The 17,932-nt window shown below is 47.9% G+C and overlaps 1 protein-coding gene across 2 annotated transcripts; it reads right to left on the reverse strand.

Annotated features, from left to right (window-relative positions):
- Nucleotides 1-3,620: 3,620 nt before the first annotated feature.
- Nucleotides 3,621-17,612, reverse strand: CATSPER4 (cation channel sperm associated 4). Of its 2 annotated transcripts, XM_006196810.4 has the most exons (11): nucleotides 17,383-17,612; nucleotides 17,181-17,255; nucleotides 16,633-16,776; nucleotides 13,426-13,527; nucleotides 8,694-8,791; nucleotides 8,413-8,533; nucleotides 8,089-8,222; nucleotides 6,633-6,807; nucleotides 5,620-5,831; nucleotides 5,142-5,289; nucleotides 3,621-4,089 (listed from the first exon to the last, which is right to left on the reverse strand). In XM_006196810.4, the coding sequence occupies exons 1-11, from the start codon at nucleotides 17,452-17,454 to the stop codon at nucleotides 4,036-4,038; spliced, it is 1,335 nt and encodes a 444-aa protein (XP_006196872.1). In that variant the 5' UTR covers nucleotides 17,455-17,612; the 3' UTR covers nucleotides 3,621-4,035. The 2 variants fall into 2 exon arrangements, with proteins under 2 accessions (XP_006196872.1, XP_072831165.1); XM_072975064.1 differs by lacking the exon at nucleotides 3,621-4,089 and having other exon boundaries at nucleotides 5,201-5,289; nucleotides 5,611-5,831.
- Between the last annotated feature and the right edge of the window lie 320 nt (nucleotides 17,613-17,932).

Here is a 17,932-nt window from a genome sequence, read left to right on the forward strand (position 1 = left end):
CTGGAAATAGAGTCAGCAAAAGATGGAAATCTGTTATTGCACTCAATCTTTGATTTCTTGATACCTTTTCTGATGTGAGTTTCTTACTGCATTGTGATCCCAATATTTAAAGATATACAATTTTTTTGTACAATGTGACCCCTAATTCCAAGCCAAGTGCTTCATTTAGTGCATTAGCACTCAAGTATATTTATGACATCTTTCAGTTTTTCACCTAGTCTGGGTAAGGGGCTGCTTCAATGCAAAAGCCTTGGTGCATTGAATCCTCACATCCATCCCAAGGTAAGGACTATTATTTCTACTTATGCATGAAGAAACTGAGGCTCAGGCAGGTGAAGTCATCTGTTCAAGGTCACACAGCCAGGAAGTGGCAGCACTGCATTTGAAACCAGATCCATCAGTTCCCGGATGTCAATGTCTTCCCAGCACACTGCACTGCCTCACAAAAATATAACTTCATTCTCATGGCTGAGCCAGCTACTCTCTCTACAGGGAAAGGCACAAATCAGCTACACTGAGCTGGATCCCTTAGAAACCTTTTCTTTTCCCCTGGGCAATGGGCAGAAATAGGTCCATCACCTGATGCCTCATCACTTAATGGCAGTTGTCAAAGGACTAATTCAGAAAACTGGAGGTGACCCAGTCCAGTTGATGGGCTTGTCCTTTCCACAACCTAGCTCTGAAGAGGCACTGACCCTTCTCCCAACCCCTTCCCCCATCTGGCTTCTGCTTCTTCCATCTGACCCCTACTTTCTTCTAGACCTGTGTGGAGCTATGGGGTCACAATAGGGCAGGAGAGCTGGCCACGATACATGGAAAGATTATGGGAAATCTAGACCCTAGACCTGGCTCTACTACTGACTTGCCATGTAATCTTGGGGAAGACGTCACCCCTCTTAGTGTGTCCATGTCCCCCTCAGCACAGTGAGGGACTCAGGCTTAATATTGTGGGAGTCTTCTAAACTCTAGTAATCCATGGATCTGTCTGCAACAAAATTCTAGGCTGAAAGGAACAGATGTCTTGTTACAGAGGTCTCGAGTTTTTATTTGCAGGAAGAGATGTTTCCACTGGATTTGATTTTATGTTTTATCCATGTGGTTCACCAGTTGTCCCTGCCGCCTTATGAAAAAATCCATCCTTTCCCCACTGATCGATTTGTCATGTTGTCTGTCATTACGGATCCAGACCGATTTCCCTGCTCTTTCATTCCGTTGGTTCACTTGTCTATTGCTGCACCAACACCACATTATCTTATTATCTTACTGTTACTTTAATGTAAGTCTCAGTATCTGGTAGAGTGAGTCTCCCATCTTGCTCTTCAAAATTTATCTTGGTTTTTGTTCTTCCTTACTTATATGTATTAGAATCCACTAATCAACTTCTATAAAAAAAAAAACCACGTTGGGATTTTGACTGGAAGTGTGTCACAATAAGATGTTTGGTGAGAATGGACACTTATATGATATTGAGGTCTCCTGCCCATAGCAACTCCTTTGAGAAGCAATGGAGTGTGACCTGGACTCTAAAGTCAGACCTGGAACAGAATCCCAGCTCTGCGTTGAGGGGACAAATCACTTCATGTCTCTGAGCCTCAGTTTCCTCCACTGTAAAACAGCAACGCTAACAGTACCCACCTCACTGATGGTCATGAGAATTAAATGAGATAATGCATATGAAGCACTTAGCACAGTGCTTAGCATATAAGTAGAACCTGCTATTGGTAATGATTATCCCCTTCTTCGCCTCTTATTAAAATTGGTATCTGCTTCCCGGGTGCTTTGCCAAGGATACTCCTGTCCTTGGAAAATGTCATGACTCATGGGATTGCTGAGACATGCAATTTCTTGCCTTCTCCCAATATCTTCCCCCTTACTGACCTAAGAGCTCAGGACCCAGGGCTGCACTCCTACACTGGGCTCAGTGAGGCGCTGGAGTAGGGCAGGGGAGGGCAGCAGTGGTCCAAGCCCCTGGGCCTTCAGTTCTGGGCCAGATTGAGAGGGAATTAGCCTTTTGAACCCTTGAGCTATTGGCCCAGCCCCAGTAGAAAGGACAGACAGAAAAGGGGAGACAGCTGAGATGACAGACAAAATGGAGGGAGTGGACAGAAAAAGACAGTATCCTGGATGAGGATGGATGGGTAAAGCCAGAAACCCCTGAGAGTTCATGCCATCATGTTCCTGCCTCTAAACTCATTGGTGCCCCAAGCCTTTCAGACAATTTAGGGGTGGGGTGAAGGATAGCTGTGCTCACATTGTAAGATCCTCCTGGGCACACTGCCTGATCTTCCACCACCTTCTTCCCCTCCCTGGCGAGCCAGAAGAAGAGCTGTGAGGGCTCCCAGAGAAGGACGGATGGAAAGAGTGTATGTGGATACTCACCAGGCAGACTGAGGGCTCCATCTTCAATAAATAGCAGCAGCAGCAGCAGCAGCAGCAGCAGCAGCAGCAGCAGCAGCAGCAGCAGCAAAAGCCACTGGCTGCCCATTGTTCTGCCGGTTGATGGTCCTGGAAGGTCCTGGGAAGGGGTCCTGGCTGGAACAGGAGAACAGACAGCAGCTCCAAGCAGTGAGGCACTGCTGGCACTGGTGCCACCTCTCACCTGTCTGCTGAATATACCACCCCATCCCCAGTTGTCCAGATTCCTTCCCAGCAGGCCCCAGGGGGCTTTGCAGGGCTGGAACCAGTGCTGGTGGGAAGGGATGGAGGGTGGAGTTTCCCACCAGCTGCAATCAGTGCGTCTCTGGGGACTCCCATTCCAGATGGTGAATATCCCCAAGGTCTCTAATTGTTAGTCTTTGCTGAACAGCTGGGCCTTCCAGCCTTCCCTTCCCCTCACCCAACATCAGGGAACCTGAGTCTCAGCCATAGGGCTGATCTCTTCAGTCTCCCAACTCTGGGGGCTGAGAGCTTGCCATTTGATTTTAGAGCTGGTGATCAATCTTATCTTCTCCCCATTGCACAGATGGGGAAAATGAGGCCCAGTGACTTGCCCAAGGACAGGAATCCTCCAAGGAAGCTGTTGGTAGTGCCCAGGACTGTTCACAGCTTCCTCAGACTCTGCATTGCCTGCCTCAGGAACCTGCTGTGGTTCTCAATGGTCTTTGGTGTGAAGGTTCTGAAGAGGTCTCACAGGTCCCAAGTTCTCCACCAGATTTCATTCACCTGACCCTCAAATTCCTCCTGCTGCCTTCCAGGAAGCTTCAGTGCTCTTCTCCTCCAGAGAGCCTGCCAGGATCCACACTTTGCCCAGTCATTCTTCTTTTGTCCCAGGATGGAGCTTCCTGTACATGCATGACTTGGAAAATGGTGACCCCATCAGACTAGAACTCCTCAGAATGAGGACTGGTCTCTACCTCCAAACAGAGAGAGAGGGTAGAGCTGTCTCCTTCAACAGAGAGCCATTTCCAACCATGAGGCCCAGGCTTTCACCCCCAGAATTTAGGACCCCAAGGACAGGAACTAGATCTCTATCACTAAAGTCAGAAATTTTCAGGGTGTGGTTTCTCTCTCCCACTAGACTGGAAGCTCTGGAGGACAGCCAGTGACTCTCCCGTTGGATATCAGGCTTTTGAGGGGCAAGGTTGCCCCAAGGGCTTAGAGAGATCCACCACTCACACACATTGATCCCAACACAAAACTTTATTGTCAACACACAGATACCTGGCCACACTGGCCTCACCTTTTTCTTCTTGCTGCTTAGGCCCACTTAGACCCTACCTAACTCTGGTCTGGCAAGGGACCAGGGATGCTCATCCTTAGGACCCCGGCTGCCTTGGTCAACACCCCCTTCTGTGCTCATCCTTGCTGTAGGGCTCCCACTCTCATCCAGCATCCTTCTCCAACCTGGCTCCTCTGGACCTGGGGTTCACAGGCACAAGCCCTGGAGATGCCGCCCCCTTTACATCCCTAGGCATCTGCCTAGGTATAAGGGAGAGGTTGGGCTCAGGCCAGGCTGTGCCAAGTCATGCTAGTGATGCAGGGAGATGCAGCAGTTGGATGTGCGTGCTCATGCCCCTTGGCTCCAATCCTGCGCTCTCAGCGGCTGGCCTTATGTTTGTTAAGGAGTAAATTTGTGTTGGATTCCTGAACCTGCAAACCAAGAGGTCTTGTCAATTCCCCAACCCTGACATGGCAGATGCACTCTTACTCCCTTCCTCTGGCTTCAACAGCTGCCCATTGAGGCTTCCCAGGGAAGTTTTTCATGTCTAACTCTAGCCTGCCTAGTCTCCTCTCTGAGTGTGGGAACCCAGGCTGTGGACATTCACAATGCTCCCAGTCAGATGGTGTGGGAAGCAGAGAAAGAACCTAAATAACGTGGGAGTGTGTCCTTTTTCTCCCTAGAATCTTCCTCCCTCAGGAGGAGGCTGCTTTTATGCACCCTAGACAGGACCTGAGGGTCCTATGACCCCAGTGGGAATAAGTATCTGCCATTAAGCAGGGAATCAGTAGCTCAAGCCCCACTAATAAAGTGTGGTTTTGAGGACACCTAAAACCCAGACGGCTCAGTAGGTGGAACCGTACAGGAGGGCCAGGGCCTCCTGGAAAAGGCAAGGTTGGAACCTAACCAGACTGGCGGTGACTGCTGGGGTGCTTGGTAATCTAGAGGGTGGACCAGATCTTGGAACAGACAGAAACCTTGGCTAATGGGGGCAGAGGCTGAACTGGGCAGGGTGGTCGGATGAGCAGTGATTGGGTAGGAAAGGGAAGCTGGGAAGCCGCACATTTTCCCTGTTTTTTTTTTAATTGGAGGTTGTGATATATACTATTTTCTTATTTATTTATTTAAAATTTAATAAACCCTTAATAACAAAGTTATACACATGCTATTTTTAAAAGTCAACCAGTCAAACAAAAACTGTAACAAAAATAGCAGCCTTCCTCACTTGGATTTCTGCTCTATAGACATAACCAATTTGAACTATTACCTATTTCTCATGGAATACATGGCTGTATTCCTAAACCATATATTCTTGCCTCCTCGCCATTTCAATATCTCTGAGATCTTTGAGTCTTTCTTATTCTAAGGGGTATATAGAATAATGGAGATCCCTTTAATTGGTGACATCTGAAATTTGATAACTTTCTTGATTTTATTTTTCAAATCTAGGTATTATTTGTTAATTTTGTCTCTCATGACTAACCTTTTCCCTGGTGATGAGCGCGGTGATTAAGTCTTGCTGGATGTCCATGGAGGGCACGCTCTCTGACAGGCTCCAGGACACATACCTGTGCTTCAGCTCCTCCTCCAGCTCCTGGTTGAAGCGGATGGAGTGTACCTCGTTCACTATCCTGAAGGTGGAGAGGTAAATGCGTCCCAAGGGTGGGGGTTGGAGGGCAGCCCTCCCATGTCTTCCCTGGTGACCACTCCTCTTCGCCCTCCTGCTTTACTCTGATAGAGACCCAGACTGAGGCTCGAGGCTCCTGTGAGGTGGGAGAACCCGGGAGGTCTGGATTCCAGCTCCTCCACCGAAAGGCTGGGGAAACCTGGGCAAGTCACTTAACCTCTCTGGGCACCAGGGTCTGCATTATAAAATGATGAAGGCATGAGGCCAGAAGAATCTGAGGCTCCACTCAGCCCTGACTCATGAGACTTGGGGGTACCCCCAGTACCCGCCCTACGTGTTGAGCTCATCTCGGATCTCCTTGTACTGCATCTGGTTCTCCTGTATTGCCTCGAGCATCAAGCAAAAGTTGTCGCATGTGTTTTCCGAGAGGTTCGACAGGGGGCCCCGCACAAGCGGCTCCTGGGAGACACCAGGTTTCTCCAAACGGGCGACCACACAGTGCACCAGTGACAGCTGGTTATTCCAGATTCCCTCGCCATCGCCTGTCTGGGGAGGGGGAAATGGAGAGGGGAGGACAGCTCAGCTGGTACTTCCTCTCCCCTGACCCCTTCCTGCTTGGCTTTCGGGAGGATGACACTCAGGACAGCAGGGTTCTAATGTCTCTCATTTCAGCTCCAACCAATATTAGCCTCCCTACTTTGCTGTGGGACCTCACCTCCAAATGCCAAGCCTATCCTACACCTCTTTAGAAATTGATAACCTGTTTTCAAAACTTACCCCCTCCCTCATGTCACTCCTAATAAATCCTACCCAGCAAACTTCTGAAGCCCCGTCTAGTCTCAAGTCACAGCCCACAACCCTCAACACTGGGTAGCACTCCATCCTATACTCCCCAGCCTTTTAGAATTTCTATCCCTGAATGAATAAAACTGTAGCTAACATTTACTGAGCTCTTAATATATGCCAAGTGCTATTCATTTATCCATGAAATTCTCAAAATAGCCCTATAAAGTAAGTACTATTGTTATTTCCATTTTATAGGAGAAGAAATTGAGGCTTAGATTGACTAAATGCCCTAAGGTCACCCAGCTGCTCAGTTTTGAGTTGCCATAGAACTAGACATCTAGGACCTCCACATCCCTCCGAAGCCCCAGCTGGAGAATTGACACTCAAGATGGGGGATCTGCCCCCAGGTCTCAGGCTTTGCTTTCTCCAGACCCTCAAGTGTATGAGTGTGCATGTGAGTGTGCACGCGCGCGTGCACACACACACACACACAGCCACTCTCAAGTCAGCATTCATATACACTCTCCCTCTTCCCCCCTCTGCCTTCCCCGTCTCACTCACCTCACTGAAGGCTATTTGACGCTGCTGCCCCTGCTCTCCTGCCTTCATCATTTGCTCCAGATTGGTGGTTACCACGACGACCAACAGGTTGATGCCAATGAAGGCACCAATGGTGATGAAGATGGCAAAGTAGATGGCGCCCCCAATCTCCATTGCGTACTCCCTTTTCTCCATCCTGGAGATGGCAGTCAGGGGCCCTATCACCTCCTTGGCCCTTTGGGCCTCCATTTCCTCATCTATGAGATGGGGAAATTATCTCAAGGCCTACTGGGACTTCTGTGCCTCACTGCTGTTGTGCAGATCTAACGCCTTACTCCTAATAATCCCTGCAGCTGCTCTTTACTGAGCACCAGCTGTACTGCCAGGCAGTGGGCGGTCCTCAAGCCAGCCCTGCAAGGTGGGGATTTGTACATCAGCATTATCAAGTTTAATCTATTGGTAATACTCTTTATTTATGTTGTTCTAATTATACAAAGTAATTCAAGCTCATTATAGAAAGATCAGAAGAAAAATATCACAGGAAAAAAAAGCCCACCCACTGTTAATACCTGTTTTAAATCTCCCATAAAATATTTTCCCAAATAATAGTTTTCTCTCTCTTTCTTGCTGTGGTGTGTCTGTGTGTGTGTGTCTGTGTGTATATATCATGCCAGTCTCTACTAATCCTCATGGCAATCCATGACACAGTTAATACTGTATTATAATCCTCAGTTGATGGATGAGGAAACACAGGCTCAGAAGGTTGCATGACTAGTGCGGTGGAGCAAAGACTTAAAAGCCCAGCCCACTTTTATTGCACACTCTATGATTTCCCCACTGCCTGCATCATAATGAGAAATGAGTGCAGAAGCCCCTTACCAACTGGGCTTCTACTCTCACACAAAGGAGATAAAAGGAAATCAGTCAGGGGAGTGGACTGGAAACAAATAGTGTTTAGACTTAATGGGAAAGAGGTAAAGACCAGAACCCAGGTAGCCATCTGTGGCCAAAAATGACCTTGGGCAGTGGGTCTCAGAATGAATAAAATGAAACCCTAAGTTCCCAGGAGTCCAGGCAGCCCGGGGGCTCCAGTGCAGCTGCGAGGCTGCCCTGGAAACCCCAGTGCAACCACCGACCTGCTCCCTTGCCCAAGGCCTAGCTGTCCAACTGTTTAGTACGATGGAAGAAATCTCCAAAACAGGCCTGCAATGGGATCTTGAATGGGTGGGGTTTCAAGGGGAAGGGGCTTAAAATAGACTATAAACCCACAGACCCCAGCTCCAGGGAGTCTCCTTTTCTCCAGTTTAAAACCCCAGGAACCCCCCTCCTGCTGGACGGTCTTCATCTCAAGCCCTGGAGCTGCAGTCTCATTGACAGCCCTTCTCCCTCCCCAGTCAGCTTTTTGCCCCCTGGGAGCCCCAGTCCCTGCCTTGCTTGGCTGAGCTGGGCTTCCCCCACAAAGCCCATGGGCACTCACTGAAAATCACTGTAGATGTCCACCCAGCCATCCTGGGTGATGCAGATAAAGAGGGTATACAGGGCAACTTGCATGTTCTGGAAATGCATGGGCACGAATGCACCAAAGAGAGTGACCCCAAATACAGAGAACACCTGTCAGAGAGACCAGAGACCGCCCAGACTTCACCCAAGGGCACTAGAGATAGGACATGCAAAACAGTTGCCGAGGGAACCACAGGGACTCAGGCCCATTGCCTCTCTTCTTCTCCAGGCACCCCTGCATCCCTAGTGACCCACAGGCCTGTCCAGGGAAAGGGAGCTACTGGTGGGGGAGGGCACTGACCAGCATGAAGAAGAGGATGAGGGCCATGATATTGGCCATGTCGGGCACTGACTGCAGGATGACGCGGACGATCCGGGCCAGGGGCTCCACCGCCATGCAGACATGCACCAGACGAAGCACCCTGTGGCAGAGCCTCTGAGGAGCGCCCCTTGGCCCTTCCCAGACCCCTCCTCCTCATCATCCCTCCCCGCCCAGAAAGGTAGGGCTGATCCCCACCTGCTAACAATCTGTTGTCTCTTTCCCAGGGCAGGTCCCTTATTTTCTCCAAGTTCCCTGCTTACCTGAGGGTGTAGGTGATAGAGATATTATTGAGTTCACGAATGAAGAATCCCAGGAGCAAGATAAAGATGATAAGGAAGTTGAGGATGTTCCAGCCGTCCTGGGGGGTGGGCCAGCCCCAGCATGGTCTGTCAGGCCCTGCCCATGGGGACTTCATGGGTCTGCCCTCCCTACACCCCAGGGATGGGGGCATCAGTGGCCTTCTCAGAGAAGGGCCAGTCATAGGCCATCCACCGCTGTTACTCATCCTGCTGTGGCCCCAAACATGCCATAAAACATGCATGTGCTCACTGTCTCACATACGTGTCAACAGCCATGTGCAGTCCCTGAAACACACAATGGAGTCTCTCAAACACACACAGTCAGTTCCTAAGCTGAGCACCCACCTTGGCTAGTACACTACTGACAATGGCCTTGCCCTGCAGTCAGATGACCTGAAAGTATCTGGATGCTCCAGTTTTGTGTAACACACACTCCCATTAATAATAAGATGAAAATAAATACTGGGGGGAGAGAGATAGCTCAGTGGTAGAACACATGCTTAGTAATCCCCAGTACGTCCATTAAAAAAAGTTAAAAATTAAAAAAATTAAACTGATAAAAACATTAAGGAGCAGTGCTTCCACAGCCAGCTCAGAGGTGATCTAGCTCTCACTGTAGAAGAAAGAAAGACATTTTGCAAGACCTTTGTCCAATACAGCACAAACTCCTTTAGGATGGGGATGAAGAAAAGAAACTCACAGGTATGAAAAATTCAAGTGCAGCCACCACAGAGAGGAATTTGTTGTAAGAAATGATCTCTATTTACCTTTCACCAGTGATCCCACTTCTAGAAATCCAACTCACGTAAACTCTGGTACACGTACAAAATGACATTTGAAGGAGGCTGAAAACAACTAAAGTGTCCAGCAATCGACTGGGACGTGGTTGAATACACTACTGCACATTCATTCAATGGGATACAGTGTAGAATAGAAAGAAAATGAGAAAGATCTCTATGTACTGATAGCAAAAGACCCATTAAGTGACAAAAGTAAAGTGCAGAACAGTGTCTACAGTATGCCACTGTTAGGAAAGGGAGGACTAAAAATAATACATATTTGCTTATGATTGCAAAATAAACACTAGGAGGATAAACAAGAGACTATAAATAACAAAGATTATCTGAAGAGGGTAGGGGTGGGGAAAGATGAAGGGACAGGAGTGGAAGCAAGAATTCTGTCTGTGCCTTTCAATATAATTTTGACCAATATGTAGCTGCATTAAATATTCAAAAAGAAAACCATTTTAATGGACAAAAATGGTCCTAAGTTTACTGGACAGTCCAATAAACACAAGCCCTCCTGGTGTCTCACTTTCAAAGTATTGGTGCCTAATCACAGACACAAGGAGACACAAGTCTGTCTAAGATCCATCCCTCTATCCATTCAGCTTTAAGCTCCTACTATATGCTACACCTTGAATCAGATCCTGAAGACAGAGGATTCCTGCCCTGCTAGGCTCACAGACTATTTTGAAGGAGGTGGATAGACAGCACATTTTAACTCCAGGCGAGAGGTAAGTACACAGTATTGGGGGTCACAAAGCAACAACTAACCTAGCCTGAGAGAGACAGGAAGACTGCCTGGAAGAGAAGACACCTGAATGAATCTTAAGCTGTAAGTAGGAGTAAAGCAAGTGAATAAGCAGCAGGGAGCTTTCATAGACCAGGGGTCAGCATGGACAAAGGCATGAAGGTGAGAAACAGCAGAGTGTGTGTGTGTGTGTGTGTGTATGCGTGTGTGTGCACGCGCACAGGCGCGTGTGCATGTACATATCAGGGAAATGCCACTACAAGCAGCTTGATGTAGCTGGAACACCCAAGGGTGAGGCCAAGAGTGATGAGGCTGCAAAAGTAAGCAAGGGCCACATAACAGAAGACCTTAAACACAATAAGGCATTTAGACCTGATCCTATAAGCAATAGGGAGCCACTGCAGTAATTTAAGGGTACTTTGTCCTGGGCCTTGGGAAAATCACTTTGATGGCAGGTCGGGTACACAGAAAGCCGTAGCAACATCCTGGTGAGAGAAGACAAGGCAAGAGCTAGTAGGGGTAGCAGAGATGGAGAGGCAGCGAGAAATCTGAGAAATATTTAGGTGGTGAAATAGTAATTAATAGATTGTGGAGATAAGGAGGACGGAGGAGCCACATTAGGGCAGTGGAAAAGGGAGAGCTGGGGGCAAAACTTTGGGGAACCCCATGTGGCTGGGTGATATTTGAGAAATTAACTTGTAGACTTTCTTCCCTTCTCTACATTCTCCCTTTCCCTCCCCTTGGCTTCCCTTTCTGTCTGCCCATTCAACAGGGAGCCGTCTTTGTACACTGGTACCAGGGGAGGGGATGGGGGTAGGGAGGAAGGCAGCAGAAACAGCCTCTAACAAGCCCTGGCTTTTGGTTCTAGGAGCCTGGCCTCAGATGAAGGTTAGGGTTTGGGACATTGGTTCTGGAGGGTGATTTTGCCCTCCAGAGAACATTTGGCTATGTCTGGGGACATTTTTGATTTCACAACCAGGAAGGTGCGCTAACGACATCTGGTGGGTAGAAGCCAGGAATGCTGCCAAACATCCTACAATGCACAGGACAATCCCCCACAACAAAGAATTATCCAGGCCAAAATGTCAACAGTGCTGAAGCTGAGAAACCTTGTCCTTGAGGGGATGAGCAGAGTGGCTTGAAGAAACACAAGATACTCAGGCTGGCTCCAGTTCTCCTATGCTAGCAAAACGCTTAGCCTTGAAAGTGCAAGCCCTCCTAACCACTGCTGAAAGAAATCTCAGGTCTACATGAAGGAAGAAATGCTGTCTCTTATGAAAATGTCTGATACAAGATTTTGTGGTAGCTCACAGTGAAAAAAAATGTGACAATGAATATATGTATGTTAATGTATAACTGAAAAATTGTGCTGTACATTGGAATTTGACAGCACATTGTAAAATGACTATAACTCAGTAAAAAAATGTTTTAAAGAAAAAAGGAAAAAGAAAATGTCTGCAAATATCCTATAACAAGTTCTGAAAAAGTGGTGCATTGAAATGTTCACAAAAAGCATGGTGCCTCCCTTCCCAAAAAAAGCAGCATGGTGCCTATTCTCGTCTCCACTGTGGACACATGCAAACATGAATCATCCTGTTCTATTATCTGTTAATAAACATCCTCTCAAGTGCTGTTTTCACAAAGCAGTCTTTAAGACATGTGGACTTCAGAAATACTGTTCTGCACTCTGTGTTCTATGAAGTGACACCTCTAACTCCTGGAAAGCTTGTAGTTCTAATTGGTTGTCCTGGTAATGTATGTATGTATTTGTTTACTCAAATGGAGGTACTGGAGATTGAACCCAGAACCTGGGGCATGCTAAGGATGCGCTCTACCACTGAGCTATACACGCCCCCCGCCGTGGTATTTAAATGATGCTTCCCTTTTATGAAAGGTATAAAGACTTGATAGGTTTCCTTTAAAGCCTCTTTTTGCACATGCTCAAAGGCAAGAGAAATCCCTTGACTCCAGAAATCCTTTGACTCTAGAAGTCCTGTTTGAGTTTTTATCTCATTTTATGTAATGTTTAGATCTGTTCCCACCCAGACGGCTTTTTGATACTCTCCAAAACAGGGGTCAGCAAACTACAGCCCAAGGGCCAAATCTGGCCAGCAGCCCTTTTTTTGTGAGACTCTCAGGCTTAGAATGATTTTTATATTTTTAAATGGTTGAAGGGAAATTGAAAGAACAATATCTTGTGATGTGAAATTTATATAAAGTTCAAATTTCTGTGTCCACAAATAAATTTTATTTGGAACACAGCCATGCTCATTTGTCTATGTACTGTCTATGGCTGCTTTTGTGCTCCCACAGCAGAAGTTAGTGGTTGTAACAGACACTGGATGGCCCACAAAGCTGGCCCTTGTGAGAATTAATAAAAGGAAACCTCACTACAGTGGAGTTGGTGGGCCAGAAGAGGGAGCTCTCACACAGTTATCACTAGATGTCAATTACAGGAAGAATGGTCAGTTTCAGCCCCCAACCTCAGCAGAAGAATCATCAACAGGAAACAATTATCAGTTACAGGCCCCAACAGGAAAAGAGGTACACTCCATTTCCTGCAAGAAATCAGCTATTCCAGCATCCCAGCCAATGAGAAACCATCATCACCTTGATCTCTCATTTTTCTCCAATGAACTTTAGTTCAAAACAACCCCTCCCACCTTCCTCCTTTTTCTCCATAAAATAACGTTCTTTGTTTGTTGGACTTGCCTATTGCTTTTGCTGTAGCTTGCTTGTCCTGAATTGCAATTCCTCTGCTATTTCCAAATAAACCCATTTTTGCTAGTAAAATAATTGTTTTATTTTTAAGGTCAATACCCTTCACAGAAAATCTTTGCTGATTCCTGCTCTTGAACTCTGTAAATTAAGATGGATACTCTCGATTGCATTTCTCAGATAAGGAAATCAAGGTTTTCCCAAGATCACAGAACTGCAGAAGGCTGGATCAGGTATTGGAACCCAGGAGGCCACACTACTTGTACAAGAGTTACTTTCTGCCGTGTCACAGACACCTCACAAGTAGTCAGTCTCTCTCTCTGCATGCACACACACACACCCCCCTCAGTTTATAGGGTCAGGTGTGCAGGGGTTAGGCCTAGGCGGAGTATAGTCCCTAAGGAGGAATAGAGGTGATGGCAGGAAGGGCCCAGGATCTCACCTTCCAGAAAATCCAGAAGCCATTTAACCAGCCAAGGAGAAGCTCAAAGATAAGGGTGGTCAACACAATGTCATCTATGGTAGAGAACAACTCATAGTGTTTCTATGTGGAAGACAGAGAAAAAGAAGGGCAGAGAGGTCAGTGGAGTGGGGCCTGGGCAAGATGAGGGAGAAGGGATGTCTGCAGGGGAGGGAAGGCCTGGATTCCTGCTGTTCTTCATCCTGAGCATCTTTGTAGCTTCCTTTAGAGCACACCTTCCATGTATGTACCAGGCATTGTGCTAAGGCCACAAATGTATTATTTCATCTTACCATTACCATTGTGCCTATACAGTAGGTTTTATATTCCCATCTTACACTTGAGGAATCAGAGAGGTGCCCAAGGTCAGACAGCTAGTGATAAGGTTGTTGTCTGACTACAAATCTTTGCTCCTAACCTCTAGAGTAGGAAAAGGGAGGTGGAGGAAAGGCAGAATAGACTCCAGGATTGGGAAGGAAAGTCCTGGCCCTTGAGATGGAGGACACCAAGACCCACCCTTGCTTCTCTGGTTGTCTCAACCATTCCTGCTGCTCCAGTTCCCAAATCCCTCAGGCCAAGCCTGACCAAACTCCTGGGTATCCTCCCCATTCGTGAGTCCAAGACACGTTCCCTGGGTAGCTGGATTGATGGATGGATGACTCTGAATTCTGTTTAAAATCCAACTCACTTTCACCCAATCTCCCATTAAGCTGTGACCCTGCTATAGTTTGTGACATGAACAGCTCCCAGCCCTAACTGCACCGTGGCAGTTACCAAAGTTACCTGGACTCCTCCTTTTCTTCACCTTCATGGCCCAAAGACAGTGTCTCAAGTCTCACAGCCACACGTGGAAGCCTCCTGCTCCCCACACCTTGCCACCACCCCCATCCACTGGCCAATGTGAGGCTGGGCAGAGCTCCTTTAACTCAGATGGAAGCTAAAGATTATGGATTCCCTGCCTGTTCCAAATTCCCAAAGGGTATCATGGGCCATGGATGTCTGCCTATAAGGAAGGGCTTTCTTTCCCCTTTTCTGTCCCTTCAGCTCCACTCTGCTGGTCACTGGAGGCAATAGGCTCTCCTCACTATTTATTGAAAGAGCTTCCCAAATGTCCCCCTGTCTTCTTTAAATCAGGAGCATCTATGGCTAAATCAGAGTTGCCTTCTCTACCCACAAACTTTCCATGGTTCTCTATGGCCTACAGGATAAGGTTCAAAACCAGCCTGGCATTCACAGGCTTCTAGGATTTGACCTTTATGAGCCCATATCCTATATCAGGGTTTTTAGCATTTTTGACTAGGACTCAACGTAAATATATTTTACATTTTACATCATAATGCTGGCTTGCCCTCTCCCTCCCCGCTCTCTCTTTTGCTCATATGCGCGCGCACACACACACAATTTCTATTCTTTTACATTCTACATAAAAATGCTGGTATCTGCGCTCTGAACTGATTTCATGATCCACTGATAGGTTGCAATCTTCCCACTAGTCAACTCATTCTGCAAACCTTGGCAATTAGGTGTCTGCTTCTACCATATCAGAGGCAGCTCTTGTCAAGGTCACAAGAGCTAAATCCAAGGGATGCTTCATGGTCCTTATTGTACCTTGTCTCCCAGCAACCTCTGACCCTGCGCCCCTTCCTTGATAGTGCACCTGGGGTTCCTCTGTGCCCCTGGCCACTCCTCCTCAGTATCCTTTTGCACCTCTCCTCTATTTTCTGCTCTCTATGTGGAGACACTCCTCAGAGCTCTGTCTTGGCTTTCTGTTCACTTAACACTCTCTCCCAGGCAAACTCATCCATCCCGTTAGCTTTGGCAACCATTCATCTAGATACTGGTCATTCTCAGGTTGCCACCTCTACCCGAGTGCTCTTTGTGGTGCTTCAGATTTCATCACCAGCAACTTATTAACATCTCTGTGTGGATATTGCATGGGCGCATCAAACACTACAGAATTCAAACTGACCTCAGTGTCCTCCCCAAACCTGCTCTCCCTATGTCCCCACGTCCCAAAAAACAGCACCATCCCTACACAGTTGCTTGAGTCAGAAACATAACTTCCTGCACTCCCTTTTCCTCCATGTGTGAGACAATGACCAATGTTAAAGTAACCTGTAGTAACTGCTCTTTAAGGGTTCGCTATAAAGAAAATCAATCAGGAAGGCCTATGGATCTGACTCCTAGTGAATTTCAAATGCATATAACCTCTTTCCCTCCACTGCCATTGTCCCCATCCAAGCCCCATCATCTTTCACCTAAGCATCTGCAACATGTCCTGCTTGCTCCATATTCCCCCATTCTCAGTCTCTCCCTTCCACAGTCCACACTGTGGCAACCCATGTAAGTTTTCTAAAATACATTTCTGGTCATGTCACTTTCATACTTTAAACTTTGGCTTTCCAATGATGTAGGATAAAGCCCAATCCTCCTTAACATTACTTAAAGACCCTCTGTGATCTGGTTGTTGCCACCTCTCTGGACTCATCAGTCACCACCTTGGATGTTTAAAAAATATTGATTTTCAATAGCATTCATGTATGTGGTATACTCCTCATCCATCAAGGATAAGACTCAAGTCATAGTGGACTCCAAGCCAGACACACAGAACTCACTTCCATGCTGTTTCTTTCTGCCCAAAACACTCCTCCCCACCTCTCTGCCTGGCCAGCTCCTACTCATTCTTTTCTCTCAGCTTAAATGTCCCTTTCTCCAGGAAGACTTCTCTGGCTCCCCCAGATTAGGCCCGATGCCTCCTTTGAGCCTCTACATACTCTGTGACACCCAGGCACTCGTAATTACATGTTTGTACCTGTCTGTGACAGAACTGGGTCTGTTGTGTCTGTTCCTGGAACCCTGGCACTGAGTGCAGTGTCCAGTGCAGAGTGATTCTCTCTCAGTGACTATTGAGTAAAATGGGATACCCTTCCCCATGAGGCACCCATTTGCCTTCCTCTGTCTTTCTCTTGCCCTTCCTCTGCAAATCCAATGCATTTATCAAAGCTGGGCCCCCTCTACCATGAAGTCTTTCTTGATCACTAGACCCCTGGAAGAGGGTCTAGAGACCCTCTTGAAGAGCATCCAATCCAACCATCATGAACAGATGAGGAGTCTGAGGCCCAGAAAGGGAAGTGCCTTGCCCAGGCCCCTGTTAGATCAGCAGGGGCAGAGGTCAGGCTGGAGTCCCACCTGGCCAAGGATGGAGTTGGTGCGGAGAGCGATGGTGATGGCGTTGATCACCAGCAACATGGCCAGCAGCAGCTGGAAGGCCGAGTGTCGGAGCAGCTGCTTGACGTACATGCAAGTGATGAACTCCTGTATGTCCCAGGCATCCTGGGAGAGGGCGGGGGACCTTCCTTCAGGCAGGCATCACCATAGGAGGCCTCTGCCTGGACATTTGCTCTCAGTGAATGGGAACCTTTGGGGGCCACTCTAGGGGAAAGATTGTCTGAGAAGGGATTATGGGATGGGGGCATCAGTGTAGAGGTCACAACCTAAATGGCCACTAAAAGTGAGTCACTTCCAGGGGATCTTTGTTGGGGTCATTGCAAGGCAGACTCTTTTGGACTCTCTGCTGGGGAGTCACTGTCATTATATAGGGACTCCTGTGAGGGGCACAGCCAGGAGGTTACTAATATACCATAGGGGGTGGGGTCACAGCTGCAGAAGGGTCACTGTAGGGGTGAGGATTGCTGCAGGCCCCCCCATAGGCTGCAGCCCCTTAAGGTCGTCCCTACCTTTTTGCTAGTGATGTCTCGGCGGTTGATGAACACCTGCTCCTCTGGCCGGTTGTGGGGCTCATGAATGGCCCTCTGCAAGGGTGTGGGGAGGGCCCATCAGTACATCCACTGCCCTCTTGGACCCAGAATGGTCCTCCAGTGCCCCAACCCACCCTAGGATGCCCAGCTGGGGCAGTGGAGCCAGGTAGGGGCTGCCTACCATGTGGTTCAAAGGTTTGATATTGCTGGTGTCTGTCCAATGCTGCCACCACATCCTTTGGTTATCTGCCATAGTTGCTTAGTCTACCTCCACTCGTCAAAGAAACTTCATTCTAAGCAGTCCTGCTCCCCTCGCAGTGATATCATAGAGGACTCTGTGACCTCTATCTGTCTGCATTCCACCAAGGAATTCCCATACTAAGAGAAGATCTTCCCACTGCCTCCCCTCCATGCCCCACAGATAAGGCCACAGACACCATGGGGCTGGGTAGGGTCAGAGGTCAGAGGTTGATGAGAGCAGGTTACGTCTCCTGTGCAGCCTAATTGGAGACACAGGGGTATGTCCTTGCTCTGCATCGAGGAGCTGGAGGTGAGACTAGGCCAGGGAGAGAAGAGAAAGGTGTTTCTTTCTTGGGCCTTCCTAGCAGACCTCAGCCTGCACCCCTGCCCACAGGCTACCCATCCCACCACCCATCTCCAGGGCTGCCCGCCCTGCATTTCCATGTGAGGTATGTTTCCCCATCTGTAGAGTGAAAGCTGGTCTCAATTTC

Source organism: Vicugna pacos, chromosome 13 (assembly GCF_048564905.1).
Source record: "Vicugna pacos chromosome 13, VicPac4, whole genome shotgun sequence".
Taxonomy (NCBI): Eukaryota; Metazoa; Chordata; class Mammalia; order Artiodactyla; family Camelidae; genus Vicugna; species Vicugna pacos.

What these genes read in the sequence shown, in the direction of transcription:
- CATSPER4 (XM_006196810.4), bottom strand. Translation starts at nt 17,454, where the DNA reads ATGGCAGATAACCAAAGGATGTGGTGGCAGCATTGGACAGACACCAGC. An exon ending in GTCAAATAGCCTTCAGTGAG is followed by an intron (nt 5,832 to 6,632) that starts GTGAGTGAGACG and finishes CCCCCTCCCCAG; the next exon opens with ACAGGCGATGGCGAGGGAAT. An exon ending in ATCCGAGATGAGCTCAACAC is followed by an intron (nt 5,290 to 5,619) that starts GTAGGGCGGGTA and finishes CTCCACCTTCAG; the next exon opens with GATAGTGAACGAGGTACACT.